The sequence below is a fragment of the Lithobates pipiens genome, unplaced genomic scaffold (genome assembly GCF_037356315.1).
Source record: "Lithobates pipiens isolate NorthernLeopardFrog02 unplaced genomic scaffold, aLitPip1_a1.2 Scaffold_18, whole genome shotgun sequence".
Taxonomy (NCBI): Eukaryota; Metazoa; Chordata; class Amphibia; order Anura; family Ranidae; genus Lithobates; species Lithobates pipiens.
The window spans coordinates 484,007,638-484,028,615 of NW_027507758.1; the positions used below are offsets into that span (position 1 = coordinate 484,007,638).

General features: G+C 39.9%; 1 protein-coding gene across 2 annotated transcripts in view; it reads right to left on the minus strand.

The window, feature by feature from the left end:
* The window catches only part of LOC143988700 (uncharacterized), a 191,498-nt gene that overhangs the window by 30,155 nt on the left and 140,365 nt on the right, over nt 1-20,978 (minus strand). For both annotated transcript variants that reach the window (XM_077488460.1, XM_077488461.1), the window contains exons 20-29: nt 19,996-20,165; nt 18,924-19,103; nt 18,551-18,685; nt 17,919-18,062; nt 17,503-17,741; nt 15,664-15,823; nt 12,578-12,745; nt 10,984-11,335; nt 10,099-10,265; nt 7,568-7,679 (exon numbers count right to left, since the gene is read on the minus strand). In XM_077488460.1, the coding sequence (XP_077344586.1) occupies nt 7,568-7,679; nt 10,099-10,265; nt 10,984-11,335; nt 12,578-12,745; nt 15,664-15,823; nt 17,503-17,741; nt 17,919-18,062; nt 18,551-18,685; nt 18,924-19,103; nt 19,996-20,165 (1,827 nt within the window). The remainder of the gene's footprint in view (nt 1-7,567; nt 7,680-10,098; nt 10,266-10,983; nt 11,336-12,577; nt 12,746-15,663; nt 15,824-17,502; nt 17,742-17,918; nt 18,063-18,550; nt 18,686-18,923; nt 19,104-19,995; nt 20,166-20,978) is intronic.

The window sequence follows — 20,978 nt, forward strand, 5'->3', positions numbered from 1 at the left end:
ACATTATTTTAATTGCATTTTGTAAGTTGGTAAAAGGGTCTCTTTAGCACTTCCACATTAACTTGCTTAGTGTTATTGTAGCCCATTTATTCGAATAAGCTGCCAATGTTCCAGACGCATAGAAAAAACAGACTTACAGAATGTTTTGCAACACACCGCAATGAATGGTAGTGTATTACTGTGCATTGGCAAGGTGCGTTGGGGTGGCATTAAGAATAAATGAATAATTACCATGGGTTGTAGTAATGCATGGGGCAATACACGCCCCAAGTAAATCTCATCTTGCCTTAAACTTTTCTACAGTGATAACACTTCTAAAAAGACAGTACCTGTGGAAGTATTTAAAGTGATCCTATTTCCCTACATTTGGAATCAAGGCCAAGGTGGTACATGGGATCTTGACGTCTGCCTAATTCAACATGAAGCTCACCCTTCCATTGCTATGCCTCTTCCCTGTGAAAAGCTAGAACTGCAGTGGGAAAAAGACGCGCTGACATTTTACAACTGAATGACAGTGCACAAGTTTAGTATTAAGAGGCTGAGGCTTAACCTGAACTTGGGCAGAAATCAAAACCCTGTGTAAAGCCTGGGCCCTTGAATCTAAAAGGATTCACAGGGACACAGGTCCATCTGAAGACAAAAAGTAGAACCTGGTGCCTACACTTCAGCACTGTTATTACTTCAGAATTGCTTTAGACCAGGTATGGTTCATGTTAGCTTTTCTAAGCCAACCACCTCATTAAAGGCAGAAAGATCATTTCGAAAAAGCCACAGAAACCTGGAAAATACAAGTGTTTTGGAAGTCTGTCAACCGTACTATTGGTCTAACAGTGCCATCTAGGCTAGAGGTTTAAAGATAAACATAGGCAGATATTTATTCTTGTGAAAAAAAACATAGGCAGGTATAAAACCTCTAAATCAGCATCCAGATTGGTAGAGAAAAGGACAGCATTGTAAAAATAGGACTTATGCAGTGCTGTGACATAAAATACATAACAAATATAGCTAGCTGATTAAGGGATAGAGCTCACAGATAACATCCAACTTCTTTGCTCCTTCACTATCCAATCACAGAATTGATCAAGCTGTATTGCTTTAGCTGAAGTGAAGAAAAGTAAGGCCTAAACATGACATTGGTGTCTTGCAGGGTTGTCTGAATTAAAAAAAATTTGTTGAACAAAATGTAAAGGTTAAACTGTGTATTTTTTTGTATGCTTTCACTTATGCTTTAAAGGTTTTAGAGAAGTCTACTGAGAGCTGCTGCAAACTTACAGAAAAAAGGAAGATGGTCCAGGTTGGTAGGAGGCCAACATGGCGGCAGTCCATATTCTAAAGAACTCGATATGTACCCACAAATACCCCAAAAAATCCCAAAAATATATTTTGGATCCAGGTGGAGTTGACCTTTAGGCCCTTTTCACATGGGCTTGTTCGTTTAATGGACTCTGCTTGCTCAGCAGGGGATTAATCTGCTGATCCCCGCTGAGCAGGCGGATGACAGGTCTGTCTCCACTCACTGTGCTGAGATGGACCTGTCAGAGCGCCGCACTCCCCTATGGGGAGATTGGATGAAAACGGGCCGCCTGTCTGTTTTCATCCAATCCCATTCGATCTGATCAGCCAGACGGGTGGAAAATAGATTCACCATCCGTCTGGATTTGGCGGACAGGGTCGGATCAAATAGCAACACTTAAAGCATAAGTGTGGGAATTCTAAAAACAAAACAAAAAAAAAACATATATACTTATCTACCTATTGCATCGTCCAATGTTACAGCTGTCCCTCACAGGCTCTAAGCCCAAAACCTGACTAATCATGTGACCACTGACTGCTCATTTCTTGGGTCTGTTCTGAGTATAAAGCGGTCACTGTCAGTCACCAAATTGTGCTCTGACCCTTCAGCACTCACTGGAGCACCGGGCAGGAGAGGGGGTGAAAACGGCTGGCTCATGCTCTCATTGGCATGCTGAGAGGCTGAGCCAGCTGCCAGTCAGGAATCTGGGTTGATCCCGACATTATTGTCAGGATCTCTCCAGAGTCTGGAGTCTGGAGTGGCTCTATGATGTCAGCTTTCAGTTGGCTGATTACAGGTAACAGGAGAGGAGACATGAGTGCACTCCTGCGACCCACATAAGAAGCATGCCCAGAAGAGCTTTGGCTATACTTCTCTTTTAAATTGTTATATTATAGTCATATTATAGTTTAGTTAGACCTTTCTGGGACAGCTGGTGTGCCCGTAGAAAAGAGTAAATTGTATTTATATGTGTTTATTAATGTTTCCAGGTTGCAAAAAGTAACAAATATAATTTTTTCCAAAAACACAGGATTTTTTTAAATTGTTTCATGGGAGCCCTAAAGTGAGACTGTAATGCAGGATAACAAAAGGTTGAACATACTTTTAAAGATTTGTAGTTATGTTCAGCCATTATTATGATTGAGGTATCCATGCCATGTAGCATGTTGGGGACCTTACTTTTCTCTAAGGCAGTTAGACCCCTTTCACACTGGAGGTGTTTTTCAGGCTGTTTAGTGCTAAAAATAGCGCCTAAAAAAAGCCTGATCTGCAATACCAGTGTGAAAGCCTGAGGGGTGGTGCGCTGGCAGGATGTCCAAAAAAGTCCCACAAGCAGCTTCTTTGAGGAGCTTTAGGAGCAGTTTATTTACCGTTCCTAAATCGGTAAATAAATTCTTTAGGGACCCTTTATTCGGCCGCTAGTGGGGGTCAAAAGCACCCCACTAGTGGCTGAAATGTGCTTGAAAAGCGCTGAAAAAACTACGTTAAAGTGCTGCTAAAACTAGCGGCGCTTTACCGTCGATGTCCCCGCGCTGGCAGTGTGAAAGGGCTCTTAAGCTTGGTAAGTAACCTTCCTGTGGGCTCTGACTGGACAATGAATGAAAAATTGGAGAAGTCACCACTCTGCTTCCCTCCTATGTTCATGCTTTGACTAACTAAAGGCCCATACACACGATCAGACTTTTTGACAACATACAAATTAGCTGTTTTAAGGCAACATCCGACTGTGTGTACGCTCCATCGGACAAACTTTTTTGGTTTTCATCGGACAAAAGTTCGCTCTGCAAACAGACAAACTTTTTCGGCAACAAAAGTCTGATGGAGCAAAGTCCGATCATGTGTACAGAAAAACCATAGGACTTTAGTCCAAAGTACAAATATGCATGCTCAGAACCAATGCAAAAGATCAGACAATACAGAAGTTGACCAAAGGGTGGCGGTAAAGAGCAGAAAAACCATGTGATTTGGTGAAAGTTGGCTGAAAAAGAGCTGCTGTGTGTATGCTTAACAAGTTCATGGCCAACACCCTTTGTACAGAAATCCACAGGAGAGTTTGTTTAAAGTCCGATCGTCTTTATGAGGCTTAAGGGTGTTGTCCCTCCCTCTCCCAACTTGTACTTATGCCAGTTATATTTAAAACTATTGTACGTACAGTGATTGTAGAGCATATAACTATGTTAAAACCAGGTGTAAACCCTAACAATGACCTATATTATTTACTCCCTTGAGCTCTATTAACCTCCCTGGCGGTACGATTATTTCAGATTTTAGGTGCTGAAAGCGGTACCATTATTTTGCATGAAAATTTGGTGTTTTATATTGTAGTCCTGTAATTCTTAGCAATAACTCACTTAAATCTGTCCAAACCAGAGTCTAGCAGACATTCCGGGTATGATAAAGTTTGAAAAATGAAATCATAAACTATAATATAATAAATAATTATAAATAATTATACCAAATAATAATATAACAATAATAAAAATGATTCAATAATGTAATCAAAACAAAAACACAGAAATTTGCTCAGTTGCAGAATTGTCACTGTCATTATTTTTCAGTATTTGATGATGGATCTCCCCACAAATCGATATCGCTCAGTTCTGCGTGTGATTCCAATTTATTATCGCTGTTTTCTAGCTGGTCTAAAATCTTTTTGATGTAAAGGGACAGTTTTGGTTACTATGGACAATCTCCAGTTTCCAGGCAGAAAGAACAGTTTTTATAATATAAAACTGCATGCAGGATACTGGAGAGAACACTAGGGACAAAGGGGATGTGAAATTATTACATACAGCAATGTGATCTGTAAGATTACATTATACTGTATGTATACTGTGTGTTTCACTTTTTGAATTTGGCGCCGATCTCCATACCCATGCGTCCCAACGCTCGCAGGGCACGGAGAACGGCGATGTGATGAACTGAGTGAGACACGGCACACTCGTACAGCGCGGGGACATTGCTGGATCCAAGGGAGAAGGTAAGTAAGTGTCCTCCTGAATCCAGCGATGCGGTCCCGAGTCAGGCACAGGGTTTTTTCGCTTTTGGCATAAAAATTCCACCCCCGAGCCAGACTCGGGAAGCCACTTGCTAGTGGGGCACACGTGTATGTTTGCTCCCAAGCCCTTTCTCTGTATTTCTGTAAGACAGAAAGAGTGTGGCTCAGCCCTGCCCCCATCCCGCTCCCTCTTTACTGGCTGTCTCTGAGCCAATGGCTCCTGCTGCTGTCTCTGAGCCAATGAGGAGGAAGAGAACCCAGAGAGCAGCTGCTCTCGTGCACGTCGCTGGATCAAGATCGGGCTTAGAAGTATGGGGGGGGGGGGCACTGGGGGAAGCTGCATGCAGAAGGTTTTTTACCTTCATGCATAGAATGCACGCATGAAGGTAAAAAAACCTTCAGCCTTTAGAATCATTTTAAATATACTATTAAAATAATTTTGTTATCTTTCTTTTGTAAATGGAAAAAATACATGTTGATCCTGAAAGAAAACTTGTCAGCTGATATCTTCCTGTCCTCTTTGCTGACTGTTATCAGTTAGCATTTTTCCCAGCTCTCTATGTTGACTACAGAAGACCCCCACCCAATGTTATGGAGCTGAGAAGAATGGAAGTGTTCAGTAGTTTCATACTTTCTGCTGCTCGTGCATAGATACAGTACAGTGAGTGAGCGGTTTTACCCTAGGACAGTAGATGTGCTACTAGTGGGATCACCAGATACCTTTGCTGAAATGTTGTTGACTACATTGCATTGTTCTGAGGACTACAGCTATATCGTGCACCAAAGGACACATACGTTATACTTTCCCAAATTACCCTTTTAGTCTGTTTGAACACATAACAAAACAGAAAGGGCCCATGACATAACGAAGCAATCACAATTATTTTTTTTGTTCTCGTAATTTACAGAAAAACAGGTGGGGTATTGCATGCAGACACCAAGTTGTTGTTACCCTTGTGTGAGCATGACATGTAAAAACCTTTCATCATGTCTTTCACTTTACATAGTTCATTTGAGAGGTTGGATTTTAAAGAACAAAAAGTGCCGTTCCACATTTATGTCATAATCCTAGCCTTTATGTTAGAGCCTGTGAAGATCCTCCAGCGGAGAATAGGATCAAGTCCTTCCCTTCACATCTCCTTGTTAAGGTTGCAGGGTCACACCCTTTTAAAACATAGCCCGGGGCTGCAAAGTTTTCATTGCTGGGAGGTGTACATAACATAAACTGAAGGATAGAAAATATGTCATCAAATACTTTTAAAGGTTAACAGACTGGTTAAACTCTGCATACCTTTGACTATATAATATTTTTGTGTTTTTTCAAAAGAAGAAATTAGGCGTAAGATGATTCTTTGTAATGTCTGCATTTCACCTCAACAAGGCTCTGCTGGTGGACTTTTTTGACAGGTGGTGATTATAATAACCTGCTGTGGGAGCTCATGTTTCCTTTGTAGCTAAGTGTATAAATACTGTAGCATATATAAATAACTGGATGACTTGCATCCTACTAGAAAATGATCCTAATCTAATAACTGCATGCATAGAATTATTGATGGAGAAGATCTGAAGTCTTGCTGCCATTTGGGTGGTTGGAGGAAGGAGAAACCCATCAGCCAGTTGATGCCTATGAAGAGCGCTCTACACATCCACTCCAAAAGTAATAATCTATTTTTCCTTTTGCCTCATGTGTAGTAAATGGATTAATCCTTTCTACATGGGTAAAGAGAAATAATCCTTTATCTGTCTCTGAAATATCTAACTTGCCTGTGTATCAGGTCACACAGTTCTGTTATACCAAGTATACCAAGTACTTGCTATTGCACCATCATTTCACAATTCATACAACACTGGCATATTACAGAATACACTAAACCAGGGATATGCAAGTAGCGGACCTCCAGCTGTTGCAAAACTACAAGTCCCATTATGCCTCTGCCTCTAGGTATCATGCTTGTGGCAGTCAGAGTCTTGCTATGCCTCATGGGACTTGTAGTTCTGCAACAGCTGGAGGTCCGCTAATTGCATATCCCTGCATTAACCATTTAAATCAGTCCCTTCCCTATGGGAGCTATCTGATGTCACTCCCAATGCACTATGAAGACAGAAGCAAGTTACACATATATGCAGGGACAGAAAGAGTGGGCCTTAACGCACAGCCACTGCACATGTGTCCACTACATGCTCCCAGTGTACTGACTGAGCTATCTTCAACAGCTCTCGGTCACGTTTTGTGATTAGGAATCAGCAGAATGGGTTCTCGAGCACATGACTGCTATGAGAGCCAACCGTAGCGACCACGTGATTGTGAAGCCACTCGGCTTCAAGACATTAAAACCCACTTAAAGGGCCACCAGGAGGTATAGGAAAGGTGTTAAAATTGTGTTGTTCTTAGGGGGAAACAAAGTATTGAAAGGAAACAAAGTGTTCTTAAAGCCTAAACATTTTTTACCTTAATGCATTCCTTGCATTAAGGTAAAAAATGTTTAGGAATCAGCATTAACTCACCCCCTCCCCCCACATTTTATTTACCTGAGCCCTCATTTGATCCAGCACTGTGCCTGTCTGCAGTTCTTCTCTCCCCTCACTTCTGGGTCTCGCTGTCTTTGCTGTGGCATGGGGAGCCATTGGCTCCCAGTGCTGTTGATCAAAGCCAGTGATGAGGGAGCAGGGGGCAGAGCCAAGTCCTGATGTCTGTGTTTATGGAGGCTGCAGTGGGGCTCAGGACTGAGCATGCACGAGTGCCCCCATGGGAAGTAGCTGTGCATGGGGGAATGGGACAGAGAGGAGGAGATGAGCCAGAAGTGCTGGCAGGGTACCAGAGAAGAGGTTTTTGGCAGCTCTGTGCAATCTCATTGCACAGAGCAGGTAAGTATAGACATGTTTGTTATTTTTTGTTTTGTTTTATTTTACCTTTACAATCGCTTTAATATATGGAGGAAGCCAATGAAAGCAAGGCGATTCAGTTCGCATTGTGCGCTATACAAGTATTTCATTCATTCATTCATTCAAGGGGATATCATTCCAAGACTAGCGTGTTCACACCTTGATACTGTACTGTTCCATCCCTTAAATAACACCTATACTAAATAAATAGCAATTGTGATGATTGGAGTGGCTGCACTACCAGCATATATTGGAGTAATGTTTTTTTTACATAATTACAAACAAATCACAAATAAAAAGTGTGAAATTCTAGCACAAATATATGGCTGCACCTGGCAGACATAATAGCTTGTCCAGCAATGCGGCCATTGCTCAGTAAAATAAATGCATACCTTCTTGGAGCTCTGCGACCTGTCTCTGCAGTTTCTGCAGCTGGCTCTGCAATCTCTCACACTGATCTGTGCGATCATCCAACTTTCTATGTAGAGACATCCCGGTGTCATCCTGTCACATAATGTAGAAGCATTTATAGAATGCATTTTAATATCCAATGATGGAAGTGAAACAAATATCTCTTTGACATTAGCAACGAGTCTACCAATGACTCAACATGTCTTCTAATTATCAACCCAAAGAATGACAGCAGGCCATGTCCTAGCTTGGAGAGAAAGAATTGCCATAGTCAAGCACTTAGGATAGCCATTCATTACTACTGACTACAGTATAAAAAAGTCTAAATCCAGGTAAATATATATAAAAAAATACAATTATTTCAGTCAAGCATTTAATTAAAAACAATGTACTGTATTTTAAAATATTATTAATATAAAAGGCTGCCTTTATTTTATATCCCCACAATTCCCTATACAGCAGTTATAGATCATTCTACTCTACTGTCAGAGTAGAATAATCTATACTGTGAGCGATTCTGGTTCTTTTGCAGTCCATCTTTTTCATTTCATTCAATCTAACATGCGTCTATGCAGTTTACAGGACAAGGAAAGTGTGTTTTATCAGCAGACAGTCGACATGGACAAGGCTGCAACAACAAATGCTGCAGAAACTTGGCAACTTGTTTACATATTAAACACAAAATTCCTCGCTTAGGTAATCAAAAAAGAAAATTTCCCGAAACAATGACACCACAGAAGTGGTGCCCATCGAACAAATAATCACAGCAAAGGAGATATAACACTGCTAAAAAGACATATATATCTATATATATATATATATCTATATATATATATATATATATAGATATATATATATATATATATATATATAGATATATATATATATATATATATATATATATATATATATAGATATATATATATATATATATATATATATATATATATATACCACCTAACCTAAAAGATATTTAAATAGATGTATGCCAATCTGAGATCTTTATAGGACAATAAAAATAGTATATTAAGGTGAGTCCTTAAATGATGTAATGTACCATGTCCAAAGTGTATAGAGTAAAAAAAATTAAAAAACTGTTCACGCTAGGCGGGACTTGGTACACGTCAATGCCATTTCCGGTTACTTCCGGTTCTCTGGTTACGGTCTGTAGAACACACGCTGCCCAGAGCATTTTTATCTCTTAAGCCCCATACACACTATCAGTTTCTCTGATGAGTTTTTCCTTCAGATTTACCAAAATCATATAATATGAGGTCAAACCTTAGGCGTTTCGATTTTTATGCAATCAGGCAGACCCTTGCACTATATGGTTTTGGTAAACCCGAAGGCAAAACTCAGCAGAAAAACTGATAGTGTGTATGGGACTTTATGCTTATGGAAAGTCCCTTTTTTATATTATAAATTTTTTAATTCATGTTAAATAAACAATTTTTTAATCGGATTTACACTATAGATGCTCGTTTTTTATTTCTATGTGGATACCGCACTGCGTGCACCTTATTCCAGAGCAGGAGAGCATACTGGTTTTATTTAATACATGCTCTTTACCCCTGCAGGGGTGAGGGCTTCTGGTGAGTGCATATACCTAAGGGGGAGCACAAGAAGTCACCTTATTTGCTGTACAGAAGTCGTGATAAAGTCGCATCACTTGAAAACTGGCACAAGTCACAGTGATTATTGCTAGCTAGCTATTAAAACAGTCGCTAGCAAAAATCGCATGTAAAATCTGGCAGGCTGGTTGTACCCAAGTCGATCGATCAATCAGCTTGAGTACATTCAAACTGCCAACACATAGTTCAAATCTCAGACAGTTCCCGCCATCCATGGCCATGTTAAGGCTCCATTCACATTTGGTGCTTTTAGATCTCGGGCTGAATCGCTGCGATTTTGCCCGTGATCTCAAATTGCAGTAGAATCCCAAAACACATATTCAGGTGCCATTTATTTCCAATGGCACCTAAACTTGTTGCGTTTCTGCCACAATTTATGGCATGATAAATCATGCGTAAATCGCAGCAAATTGCAATGCGCAAAGCTTATCAGTCAAAAAAAAACCCTGCTCTATTATGGGTGACAATCTTTGCACGTTGTGGTTTGCCGCGGTGGCTGCATAATAGTCATGGCAAAACCACAATGCATTTTTAGGTGCTTTTGAAAATGAATGGCACCTGAACATGCATTTTGCAATTGTAGTGCAATTTGAGATCGAGACAGAATCACATTGATTCTGCCCGAGATCCTAAAACGTCAAATGTGAATGGTTTCTAAGAGATGGCAGATTGCCTGGTTGAAAAAGGACAGGAGGGTTTAGTTCCACTTTAGCTCCTTGGCATCTTTAAAAAAACGAATTTGGAGCCTGAATTCAATTCTGGTTGCTATTATAACAAAACTTTAGCATAGTTTTTTTTCTTTCCATTAATGACCCCAATTGATTCTTTTAAATACAGTCACATCCTGTAAGGTCACAGTATCATACTGTCTAATTGCTTACTCTCTCCCTCTGAGTGTCCCGCAGTTCCTGCACAAGGTCCTTTAGTGCTGCTTTCACAGTTTCAGGTTCAAGCTCGGGGTATGGAGAGTGGCTGCGATCTGGGGAGCCACTGCGGGAGCTTGGTGTTCTCCGTCCTTCCAAAAATGTACTAGCTGACCCAGCAAATCCTGTATATGTAAATGTTATAGCATTACATTGGGATAAGAAGAAGGAGCAATAAGTAAAGCTGAACATATACTGATCGAATTTCAGCCAGTTTAGCAGGGACAATACAAATATCTATCAGTGTGTGACCGTCCCTGCTCAACCAAAAGCTGATTGTTTGATTGACTTCTGTCAAAGAGAAAACCTTCATCTACCAGTGGCTGCAGCAGACCCACAGTCAGAATACAATGTCCGCTAGGAGGGATTGCTCCATCCACCTCCTGTGTGTGGATGGAGGAATCTGATCTGTTCATTTTTTTGTTCAGCTGATTTGGACAAAAAAAAAAAAGAATGAAAAACTTAACTAATACAGTCACCACAGCTTTTACTGGGTTTTAACACTTTGTTGGGGTAACATTTTTATTTGCTGTTTCACTTACAAAGCAAGATGACATAGGGGGTTATTTGCTAAAGGAAAATCAACTTTCCACTGCAAGTGCACTTGGAAGTAAAGTCGCTGTAGATCCGAGGGGGACATGCGAGGAAAATAAAAAACAGCATTTTAGCTTGCACATGATTGGATGATAAAATCGGCAGAGATTCCACTCATTTCAGATCTACCCCTTAGATTTAGAGTGACTGTACTTCCAAGTGCACTTGCAGTGCAAAGTGGATTTGCCTTTTGTAAATAACCTCCATAGTCATTTAAAATCAGCTGTAAATCCCATGGGAATATCTCACCTTTACTGGGAGAGCCAGCTCTAAGAGGTGAGGGACTGCGACCCCTGATGCCCAGAGTGTTCCTGAATGCTGAATAAAGGCTGTTTAATTGGTTTTCTGCATCCCTGCGTGCTGTCTGGATCCTGTTCATTTCAGTTTCTAGTGCTCGCACTCGAGTTTCACCTGCTCCAAACTTAAGCTTGAGATCTGCAGCCTCACTTGTAAGCCGCTGTAGTTGCTCCTGCAGTGTCTTGCATCCTTCCTGCAGCCTTTGCTCCCCTGCTCGGCTTTCGCTGAGTCTCTGCTCAAGTTCTTTTTCACGCTGGCGGGAAGAAGTTTCTACAGCTGAAAGCCGCTGCTGCAGAGCCAAGATCTAAGGAATTCAGAGAATATAGAAATTAGTGACACTTGCCTGGTAGAGTCCCTGATAAACTTTCTCTTAATATCATATACAAATGTACATTTGGAGAATCTTTGCCACACATCATCTGACTCATTAGGTAATGTTTACTGTATAGTATCAGAAATCAAGACACAGCCAGAAAAGAACAACGATTTTTAACAGTGTTTCTGACTAAACATATGAAGGTCAGGCCTTCCAGATAAGGCCATACACTCCAATGTATGGCCAAACCAGGCGGAGTCTATAATTTAGTACCTTTCTGAACTTCCAGATGTGTGTTGCAAACAATATTCACATGACAACTATATACAATGATAAAGGTGTTTATCTTACATTAATATTTTTTATCCTTCGTTATCAATAGCTAAGTATATCGTTATTATGTGTGCTGGTTGCTCATATGTATTTTGCACACAAGGCCTAAAGCCTACTGCAGCAAGAAGAGGTAAGCTCCGAATCTCTATTAGAGGAATGGACAGCTTATGACCAGTCTAAATCTTACTGTGTCAATGCCATCTGTTTACTAAATTGCCTAAAAGAGCGCATGCTTAAATCATACCTGATATTGTGACAGCGATGGATAAAAACTGGGCTTTTGACTATATGGGGAAAACGAGACAATAGCATTGGGCCACTGAGTGGAGATAGCAGTGGACTGTGTCTATTTCTCCCTTGTATTATTTAGTCTCCCTTGTTATTTAGACTAGAAACCCTTTCCCAGAACTGTAATTAAGGCCATAATTAACCCAATGTAGGCTGAAACGCGTAAGTGCGGGCTACTTTATGTGTTACCCCGTATATCAATAAAGTAATTTTATATAAGATCCTTTGTGAGCGCCAGCTTTTGCTACAATATTTTTCCAGAGCTGCCTTGAGAAGCCTTTACCCCTTGTCCTAGTTGGACAAGTCATCCCTAAATCGTCCGTATAAACTGCACTGAGAGCAGAACGATGATCTCATTCTAACTACCCATCATTTGGCTCTCCTTTTAAAAAATGTAAACACTATATAATCTCCAGAACAGCAGCAGGAGAGGACCTGAAATATTTTTTTCTAAAATCATCATAAAATATATAGACAAGAAGAATTTCCTACAAACATCAAAAGCTAAAGGGATATTTATAGCACGTGTTCACATACACATTTTTAATAAGGAAGATATCATTACACATGGTTATGTAGTATGTGATGATATTTTAGAATGTCACACACCTCTCTACGAGCAGCCTCTCTCTCTGCCTCGCTCTCTGTAATACGTTGTCTAAGCTCCAGGGACTCTCTGCGGCTCTGCTGCTCTTTATGCTCTTCCTGCTGGATCCGTGCCTGTAGATCAGCCACCTCTTGCTCCCTCTGGCTGCTTTCTCCACCCAGGGTCTTCACCTGTGTGCATGGGAATAAAGTAAATCTTCAAGCACCCAATTTGTCCAGGCATGATATACAGTAAATAAATCACCTTGAATTTCTAAAGTCTATTTATACCTATATTTTTAAATATACGTGGTAGGGCTACACACTTTATGCACATGTGAAGTACCTACATGTAAAAACAGAGTGCCCTAATGTAGACTGTACAATGAAAAATCAGCAGCACACTCACAAGATCATCTCTTTGCTCTCTCCTTCTGCACAAAGTGTTATGCCCTGCACACACGGTCGGAAATTCCGACGGAAAAGGTCCGATCAGATTATACTGTCGGAAAATCCGAGCGTGTGTGGGCTCTATCGGACATTTTCTGTGGGAAATTCCGATGGAAAAAATTTGAGAGCAGGATCTCAAATTTTCAGACCAAAAAAAAAAGATCAGACTTTTTCCGATCGTTTGTAGAGAATTCCGATCGGACAAAGTAATATAAAAATAAAGTTGCGCTACTAAATGTGTAAGTGAAAGTCACAGTGAAAAAAATGAATAACAATAAAGAAAATCAAAATAAACCCATCAGTTAAATTGTCCTTTCTGATTAACGTGCAATAAGCCCAAAGAAATAGTGATTATAATGTCCTTGATAGAAACACTGCAGATGGGAGAGATAAGCAGGTGAACACCTGGCAGCGATAATCAGCAGGAAACAAATCCTTTCAATAGTAGTATCTGAGGGTCCTTACCAGATCGGTTGAACTCCCATATGAGCGGCGTCAACTGGGCAGGCAGACACAGTCATCGGCGGGGGACACTGTCTAGCCTGCTTAGTGCATCCTTAGTGCAAATGGATGCACTAAGCAGGCTAGACACTGAGCCATGAGGAGATAGAAAACAACAGTCAAAAGACCTGCAAAACAAGCATTTCTAGAATTATTCTGTCAGCGCAGTTTGTACCTTCAGAAGCTCCAAGTGTCCCCGCAAAGGACTGTGTCTGCCTGCCCAGTTGACTCCGCTCATATGGGAGTCCAACCGATCCGGTAAGGACCCTCAGATACTACTATTGAAAGGATTTGTTTCCTGCTGATTATCGCTGCCGGGGTTCACCTGCTTATCTCTCCCATCTGCAGTGTTTCTATCAAGGACATTATAATAACTATTTCCTTGGGCTTATTGCACGTTAATCAGAAAGGACAATTTAACTGATGGGTTTTATTGTTATTCATTTTTTTCACTGTGACTTTCACTTACACATTTAGTAGCGCAACTTTATTTTTATATTATTTCATGCTAGCCATAAGGATATTTGATGGTGTTTAGTTGCAGCTTTTTAAATATTTTCACGTATTTGGATCTAGCGTGGTATTTTTTCTTTGATGGTTTTTGTATATGCACTGTACGATCGCACAAAGTGCCACGCATGCTCAGATCAAATTACGTGACCAAAGCTATTGGCTACTAGCCTCAACGTAGTCCCGTCATAACGAACAAATGTCATCACGTTCCGACCGTGTGTATGCAACACCAGTTTAGGACAAAATCCATCTGAAAAAATCTGACGGATTTTGTGGTCAGAATGTCCAACCTTGTGTACAAGGCATTAGACTGACAGCACTGCACAAAGCAATATAGCGTGTTATCTGAAACTGCTGGCTCTCCCTCCAGTCAGAATTTTGCTATGTAGCAGGGTTGCCAACCGTCAGGTAATTTACTGACATTTTGTAAAAATCTGTGACTTTTACACCTGTCCGTGGATATCAGGGGCTTATAGTTTGTCATGCCGCGTTGGCTTTTGTAAGTGTAAACCAGGCAAATTACTTGTTAGTGTTTCCATATCGTGTTTATACTGCCTAACCACTTCAGAAGGATCTACTCCCTTCCTGACCAAGCCCCTTTTTGCGATATGGCACTGCGTTGCTTTAACTGACAATTGTGTGGTTGTGCGACGTTGTACCCAAACAAAATTGATGTCCCTTTTTTCCCATAAATACAGGTTTCTTTTGGTGGTATTTGATCACCTCTGCAGTTTTTATTTTTTGTACTATAAACAAACAGAGGGACAATTTAAAAAAAAAAGCAATATTTTTTACTTTTTGGTATAATAAATATCCCCAAAAATATATAAAAAAAACAAATGTCTTGCACAGTTTAGGCTAATATGTATTCTTCTACATATTTTTGGCAAAAAAAATGCAATAAGCGCATATTGATTCGTTTGTGCAAAAGTTATCATGTCTACAAAATAGGGGATAGATTTATGGCATTTTTATTAATAATTTTTTTTGTAGCAATGGTGCCGATCTGCATTTTTTAACAGATCCCTGTCATGTTGCTAGGCAGAACAGGAAAATTAATTGTTTACATAGGCATCTCCCCGTTCTGCCTCTTCGTGCCGCGATCATGGGCCACCAGCAGACATCGAGTCTGCAGGACCCGTGGCAAGCTCCAGTGGCGTGCGCAGGCACCCGCTAGCTGCGGATGATGCAGCAATGTACAGGTACGTTGTTTTGTGCACCCGTGCCACTCTGCTGACGTATATCGGCGTGAGCCGGTTGGCAAGTGGTTAAATATCGATTATCTTCCTTTTTAATAGGAGTTCTGGCATTATACAGGTTGTCAGTAAAAAAATGTGTTCCGTTAGTAAATCTCCCATATTTTGCCAGTAAAAAATGCAGTGGGAGGTTGGCAACCTTGCTGTGTAGGGAATTATAGGAATCTGATAAAAACACTTTACACAAGCTGTAGCTAAAAATACACAATCATTTTAAAGAAATGGATTACTTTGGTTGGAGTTTAGCAGAAAAAAAGCCAAACTGCGTTTAAAGAGCTTTAATTTCAAATGTAATTTTCTTTGTGTGCTTTCTGAAGCTGCAAAACACTGGTATAAAGCATGCAGTGACTGGCAGATCTATTGGTAATTAAAGTGACATCCAATGCAAACCTGTCTCCGTAGCTCTTGGAGCTGTCTGCGGGCCTCTATATGAGCTCTTTCCACTTCTCGCAAGCTAGTTCTCAGTTGTACCGCTTCACGATCAACACATGATTTTGCCTCCTGCAATACAGCCATTCGCTGCTGTTTCTCCTCTATTGCAACCTGCAGGCTGTGGAATAGTGACATTAATTCACCAGAATCATCTATTCACTATTTTATTGTTATATCACACAAACCATCCTCTCCGTTTCACCCAAGACCTCCTGCTCTGTAACTCCCTAGTGTCCTCCCATGCTCGATCCCTCTCTAGAGCTTCTCCTATCCTTTGGAACTCTCTTCCTCAATTTGTCTGGCTACGTCTTACTCTAGCCACTTTTAGGTGAACCCTGAAAACTCATCATTTTAGGGAAGCCTACCCGCCTCCACCTAACAATTGAACATTTATTTCTTCCATCAGCTCATCCCTCACAGTTATTAACATTTGTTCCACTTGCCACATCCTATTAGATTGCAATCTCTTATAAGCAAGGCCCTCCTAACCCTCTTGTATTGCATTGTAACTGCACTGTCCCCCTTTATATTATAAAGTGCTGTGTACACTGTTGGCACTATATAAATACTGTATAATAATACGATCCTCACTTAAAGGCCAATGCCACCAAAAATTGCTATTTCAATTTTAGGAAGGTGTCCATGGTTATATCGAACAGATTTTTAGATCTCTTGAAGACTCCAGTTGTAAGATTTGCCTTCAGCAGTTTGTGTCTCCAGCTCCATCCACAAGGAAATAAGAGAGGGGTGGCTGTCCACAGCTGGATTTCATATTGTGGACTAATCATTGGGGATTAATGAAAGCATATTATAGTCCTTTGTAACAGCCTCAGTGATTGACTGGAACTGGCAGTTCTGATGGGCACACTAAGCCAGCAGAGTCTCTGAGAGACGTAACAAGTCAAAAATATCATTGGGTTTACCACAAACCACACAAAGCTGAAAAATCTTTTTACCTTCAAAGTTAAAATTATGTAACATAGATACACATTTTTTTTTTTTTTAAGAATTAACATATATCTGAAGATTAAAATATATATATATATAAACCAATACTGCATCCAAGAAAAAACAATGTTGTTTTTTAATGAATATAAACTTCTTTAATGTGTACACTATTTGATTTATATATTTACTTAAATAAATAAATAATTTACCTTATTCATTCTTTAAGTTCAAATGTTACAACTGGCTCTTTCTTTTATATCTATTTAAAATATTCTTTATTAGGTTGTACGTCATAGTTTCTCAGCCGGTGATACCTGTAACTCAGGGGCAACTCTGATATGTCCATGGAGTTCACCTGTCTATCAAATTAATACTCCATATACTAAGTTTAGAGTTTAGTTGTATTTGAAAATCCTTAGGAATTCTTTGAAAAGTAGTTAGTGGGTACAGTTAACACATTTGGGCATACTAAGTAAATAGTCACTGTAATAATAAAGAGCATAATCATACAATACATTTAAGTAAAGGTACATTGTACTCAGTGGCAAAATTAAAATAGGCATAGTTGGTGATTTATTTCCCCAATGGTCAGGTCATGGTTGTAATTTGTAATCAATGGCACCTATACTTTATTTCTGAGCTTAAGTAAACGTATGATGTCTCCAATGTGAACTGGGGTCTGACTAAGCCTCCTAGCATGCAGGAACAAGTGTGGAAGGTTGTAACATAAAAGACAGTATAATGGATTATTTGCAATGACCGTACCATACTTTGGCATGAATACATAGCCTCTATATCCCAACCCGATAATGCAGGTTATCTCCTAAATCTCACTTTTATGTAACTTACCTGCTCCTCTCTGTTTCTGTCTTCTTAAAGGAAGCTCTCAGCTCAGTATTGGATTGCTGTAGAGTTTCCCTTTCTCGAGTCAGATCTCCAAGATCACGACGCAACTCTAGAGATTCCTTCCTCTGCACCTCACAGGTCTCTTCCATCTCTCGCAGCAGGCGCTGAACTTCGATAAGGTCTCTGCGCAACCCATCTCTGGCATCTTCTGCTACACGCAGCTGAGTTCTCAGCTCTTCCACCTGCAAGGATGAACATTATCTTGTGTTTTGGTTTTCTTAGAAACCAGTTTTATGATTGTCTAATAAGAATTAAATTATCATATTTCCAATCACATACATAGAGAAAGAATGAATGAAACAATAAAAATATAAATAGGGAGTGGACATAAAACTACATTTGTGAATATCTCAGCTTACCTCCTTGTTTAGGCTCTCCCTGTCTTGGCTCAGTTGTTTGACTCGCTCACAAAGACTTCTGTTGTCTTTTGCGTGAGCTGACACAGCATCCTCAAACTCTGCCTGCAGTGCTTTCAGTTCTGAAGAAACGCCATCCAGCTGTTCCTGATCAAGTCAAAAAGAAAGATCAAAGGACCAGTTGATATTTTCACACCTTACTTCCATATGCTCAGTACGATACAGTATTTTCAATGTCACCATATAGGAGTAGATCTTATTTCAAATATGACAAGTGGTCTTAACATGCTTCAAGGTTCTTGACCAATGTTACAATATGGCATGCACTCAGTGAACCCACCATTCTCTTCTATATGTAAAAATCATAATAGCTATTGGCTGCAAAAATATTTCCAACACAAATTCAGTGTGTGACCATGAGTATTTCTAGTACTCATTATCTGCTTTTATTAAAAAAAAACTGTACTTCATAAAGAAGAAATTATTCACTGGTCAAGTCATTTGCATGGAACTAGTTTGTGCTTTTTTGAATCAGGGAAAGTTTGGATCGATCAGGTGTTTTTTTTAAGACCCAATGATTGCATGACAGTGTGTATCCACCTTAGGAAAGACTATGTTTCATAGTAAACACTAACCTTGTCCTGATCTTGCTTGACTTGAGTCTCACGTCTAAACCTCTCAGCCTCTAGTCTAGCGTCAGAAAGCTCCCTTTGAATCTGCATCAGCCGCTCACTTAGAGAATTCTTCTCAGTCTCCTTCTGGAGTAAAGCCTGCAAAAAGAGACTTCACTGATCCACAAGCAACTTAAATATGCATTTGGATGACAGATGACAGATGGAATATGATTTAGACACAAGGCAACAGATTTTCGAATTATATGCCAGATCCAAGGTACAGTAATTCCAACAGCCAGCTGCAGTCATTTTACCAGTCCATATAAGCAGCTGCAATCCATTAATAGGTGCAATAATTAATATATGTACCCATGAATCAACTACAAATTCTTACTTTTTGCTTCTCATTCTCCACTCTATACAGGCTCTCTTCTCTGTCTTCCTGCAGGCGTACCATCTCTGCATTCAGTTTCTGCTTTATGTTTTCATGCTCAGATAGAAGTTCTTCTTTCTCCATCTCCATCCGCTGCACTGCTTCCTGCTTCTCCGCCATCACAGCTAAACGCATAGACTCCTGATCATGAAAGATTAAGCTCATTACAGCTCATTACATGGCAATATATTAAAAGGAAACTCTGCATTCTATAGGTTTGTGGCAGATCCTCTTTGATTAACATAAGGGCAAACCTAAATGGACAGGAATAAACTATGCTAGAATATCTATACTTGTTCATATGAAGACAGCAAATAAAAAACTTATTTCCCAACCCATTAATGTGAATTTCCAATTGACTACTACTGAAGTTGTTTTCACTCCATAAATATTCAAGTATTTGAATTAGAAATGTTGGAATTGTGTATTCCACTAAACTATGTTTCACTTTCAATAAATGTTTATTGAGGTATTTTCAGGTAGAGAAAATAACATGGAGAGGCATGCGAAGAACAATGCACAATGCACAATTACCTGAATTTTAACCACCAATAACATGTTCATCTTTGAACATAACAAAAGTCTTTAAGTATACAGAACAATGAACAAGTGATACAGGGGTGACCTGTTGCTATCTTGAGAAGGGTCAAGCGGCTGGCAAGTCACTGGACAAAATGCAAATCAGATTTAAATATTGTGCTGTATCAATTTCTTACATATTTCAACCTACTGAGCTTATTCGAAAAGTATATGGCCCAATAGAGTAAAGCGTGTAATCTGGTATTGGAAAGGAATACATCAGTCTGCCTGGCAGAAATAGCCAGTACATTACATATTGTCCTTTGCCTTATGAAAAAAAAATTAACTGGTTTTGGTTTTGTGCATGCTCTTAGCCTAAGCTGTATGCAATCTGGAAACAAGATAAGCTAACTACATGGCTCTAACCACTCCAGTGCCTTACCCCCCTTATTATGTGATTTGCATTCTTTCATCCATGACGCAACATTTTGTCAAGCAAAAAAACAATAAAAACCTTTTCTTTCTTGAGTCGCTCTATAGCATCCTGATGCTGCTGGGCCTGGTTACAGAGAGAGAGCTGTGCTGCCTGCTCTGTCTGTGCCAACTGCAGCTCCAGCTTGACCTTCAGCTGCCTCAGCTCTGCCATTGCTTCCTCAGCTTCCAGTGCTTGGTGCTGTGCTTCCACTAAGGTAAAGAAACAAAAATGACAATATACCATGAAACTGATACATATAGCATATTGCTGTAAAGAAACTTGAGTGTTCTGGTATTTGTGTACATGAAAAATCCTATTTAAAAAAAATGATGTACAAATCAATTATGCTTCTTTAGAACCATAGACCAAATTTATATTATAGGTAACACTGTGCATTTATATTGTAGTTCACTAAAGCTTAATTATAGCAAAGGAGAAAGATAATGTTTTCTAAAATTAACAGGCAAATAGACACTTTCACTTTCTGACATCTGTAAGTTTTTAATGATGAGGCCCGCTCATGAGGCTTTTTAATGGTTTTATAGCTAAATCCATGAAAGGAGCTATATTCACAAAGAACTATTTTTTGCCAAAAGGATTTGTATTTCTTTTAATTCAGCCCTGCTGTGTTTTGCGTGTTCTGAGTTCCAGACATAGGTACCTGAACATATACAGCCCCAAAACATGAGTATCACTCGGTAAAGTGTCCAGCCGCTGCCTATTTTATAGGCTTCCGGCAGTGAGGCTGGAGAGTGCACTTGTGCCTCTCGGGCACACAAAAACCTTAAGGATTACCGCATATGGGCTGAACACCCAGTGGGCATGTAGCCTTACACATCGTTCCAGAAAGCAGAACTAGGTAGGTGACCAGATTTTTCCCTGTTGCAGTTGTAGCGATACCCCAGATGGAGCTGCTTTTGTTTGTTCAGTCCGTTGCTCTGCCTCTCAACCCCAAAGAACTGTCCCCGCCCCTCTGGCGCACCTAGCAATTGGATTCATGAAATAACACAGGAATAATACAC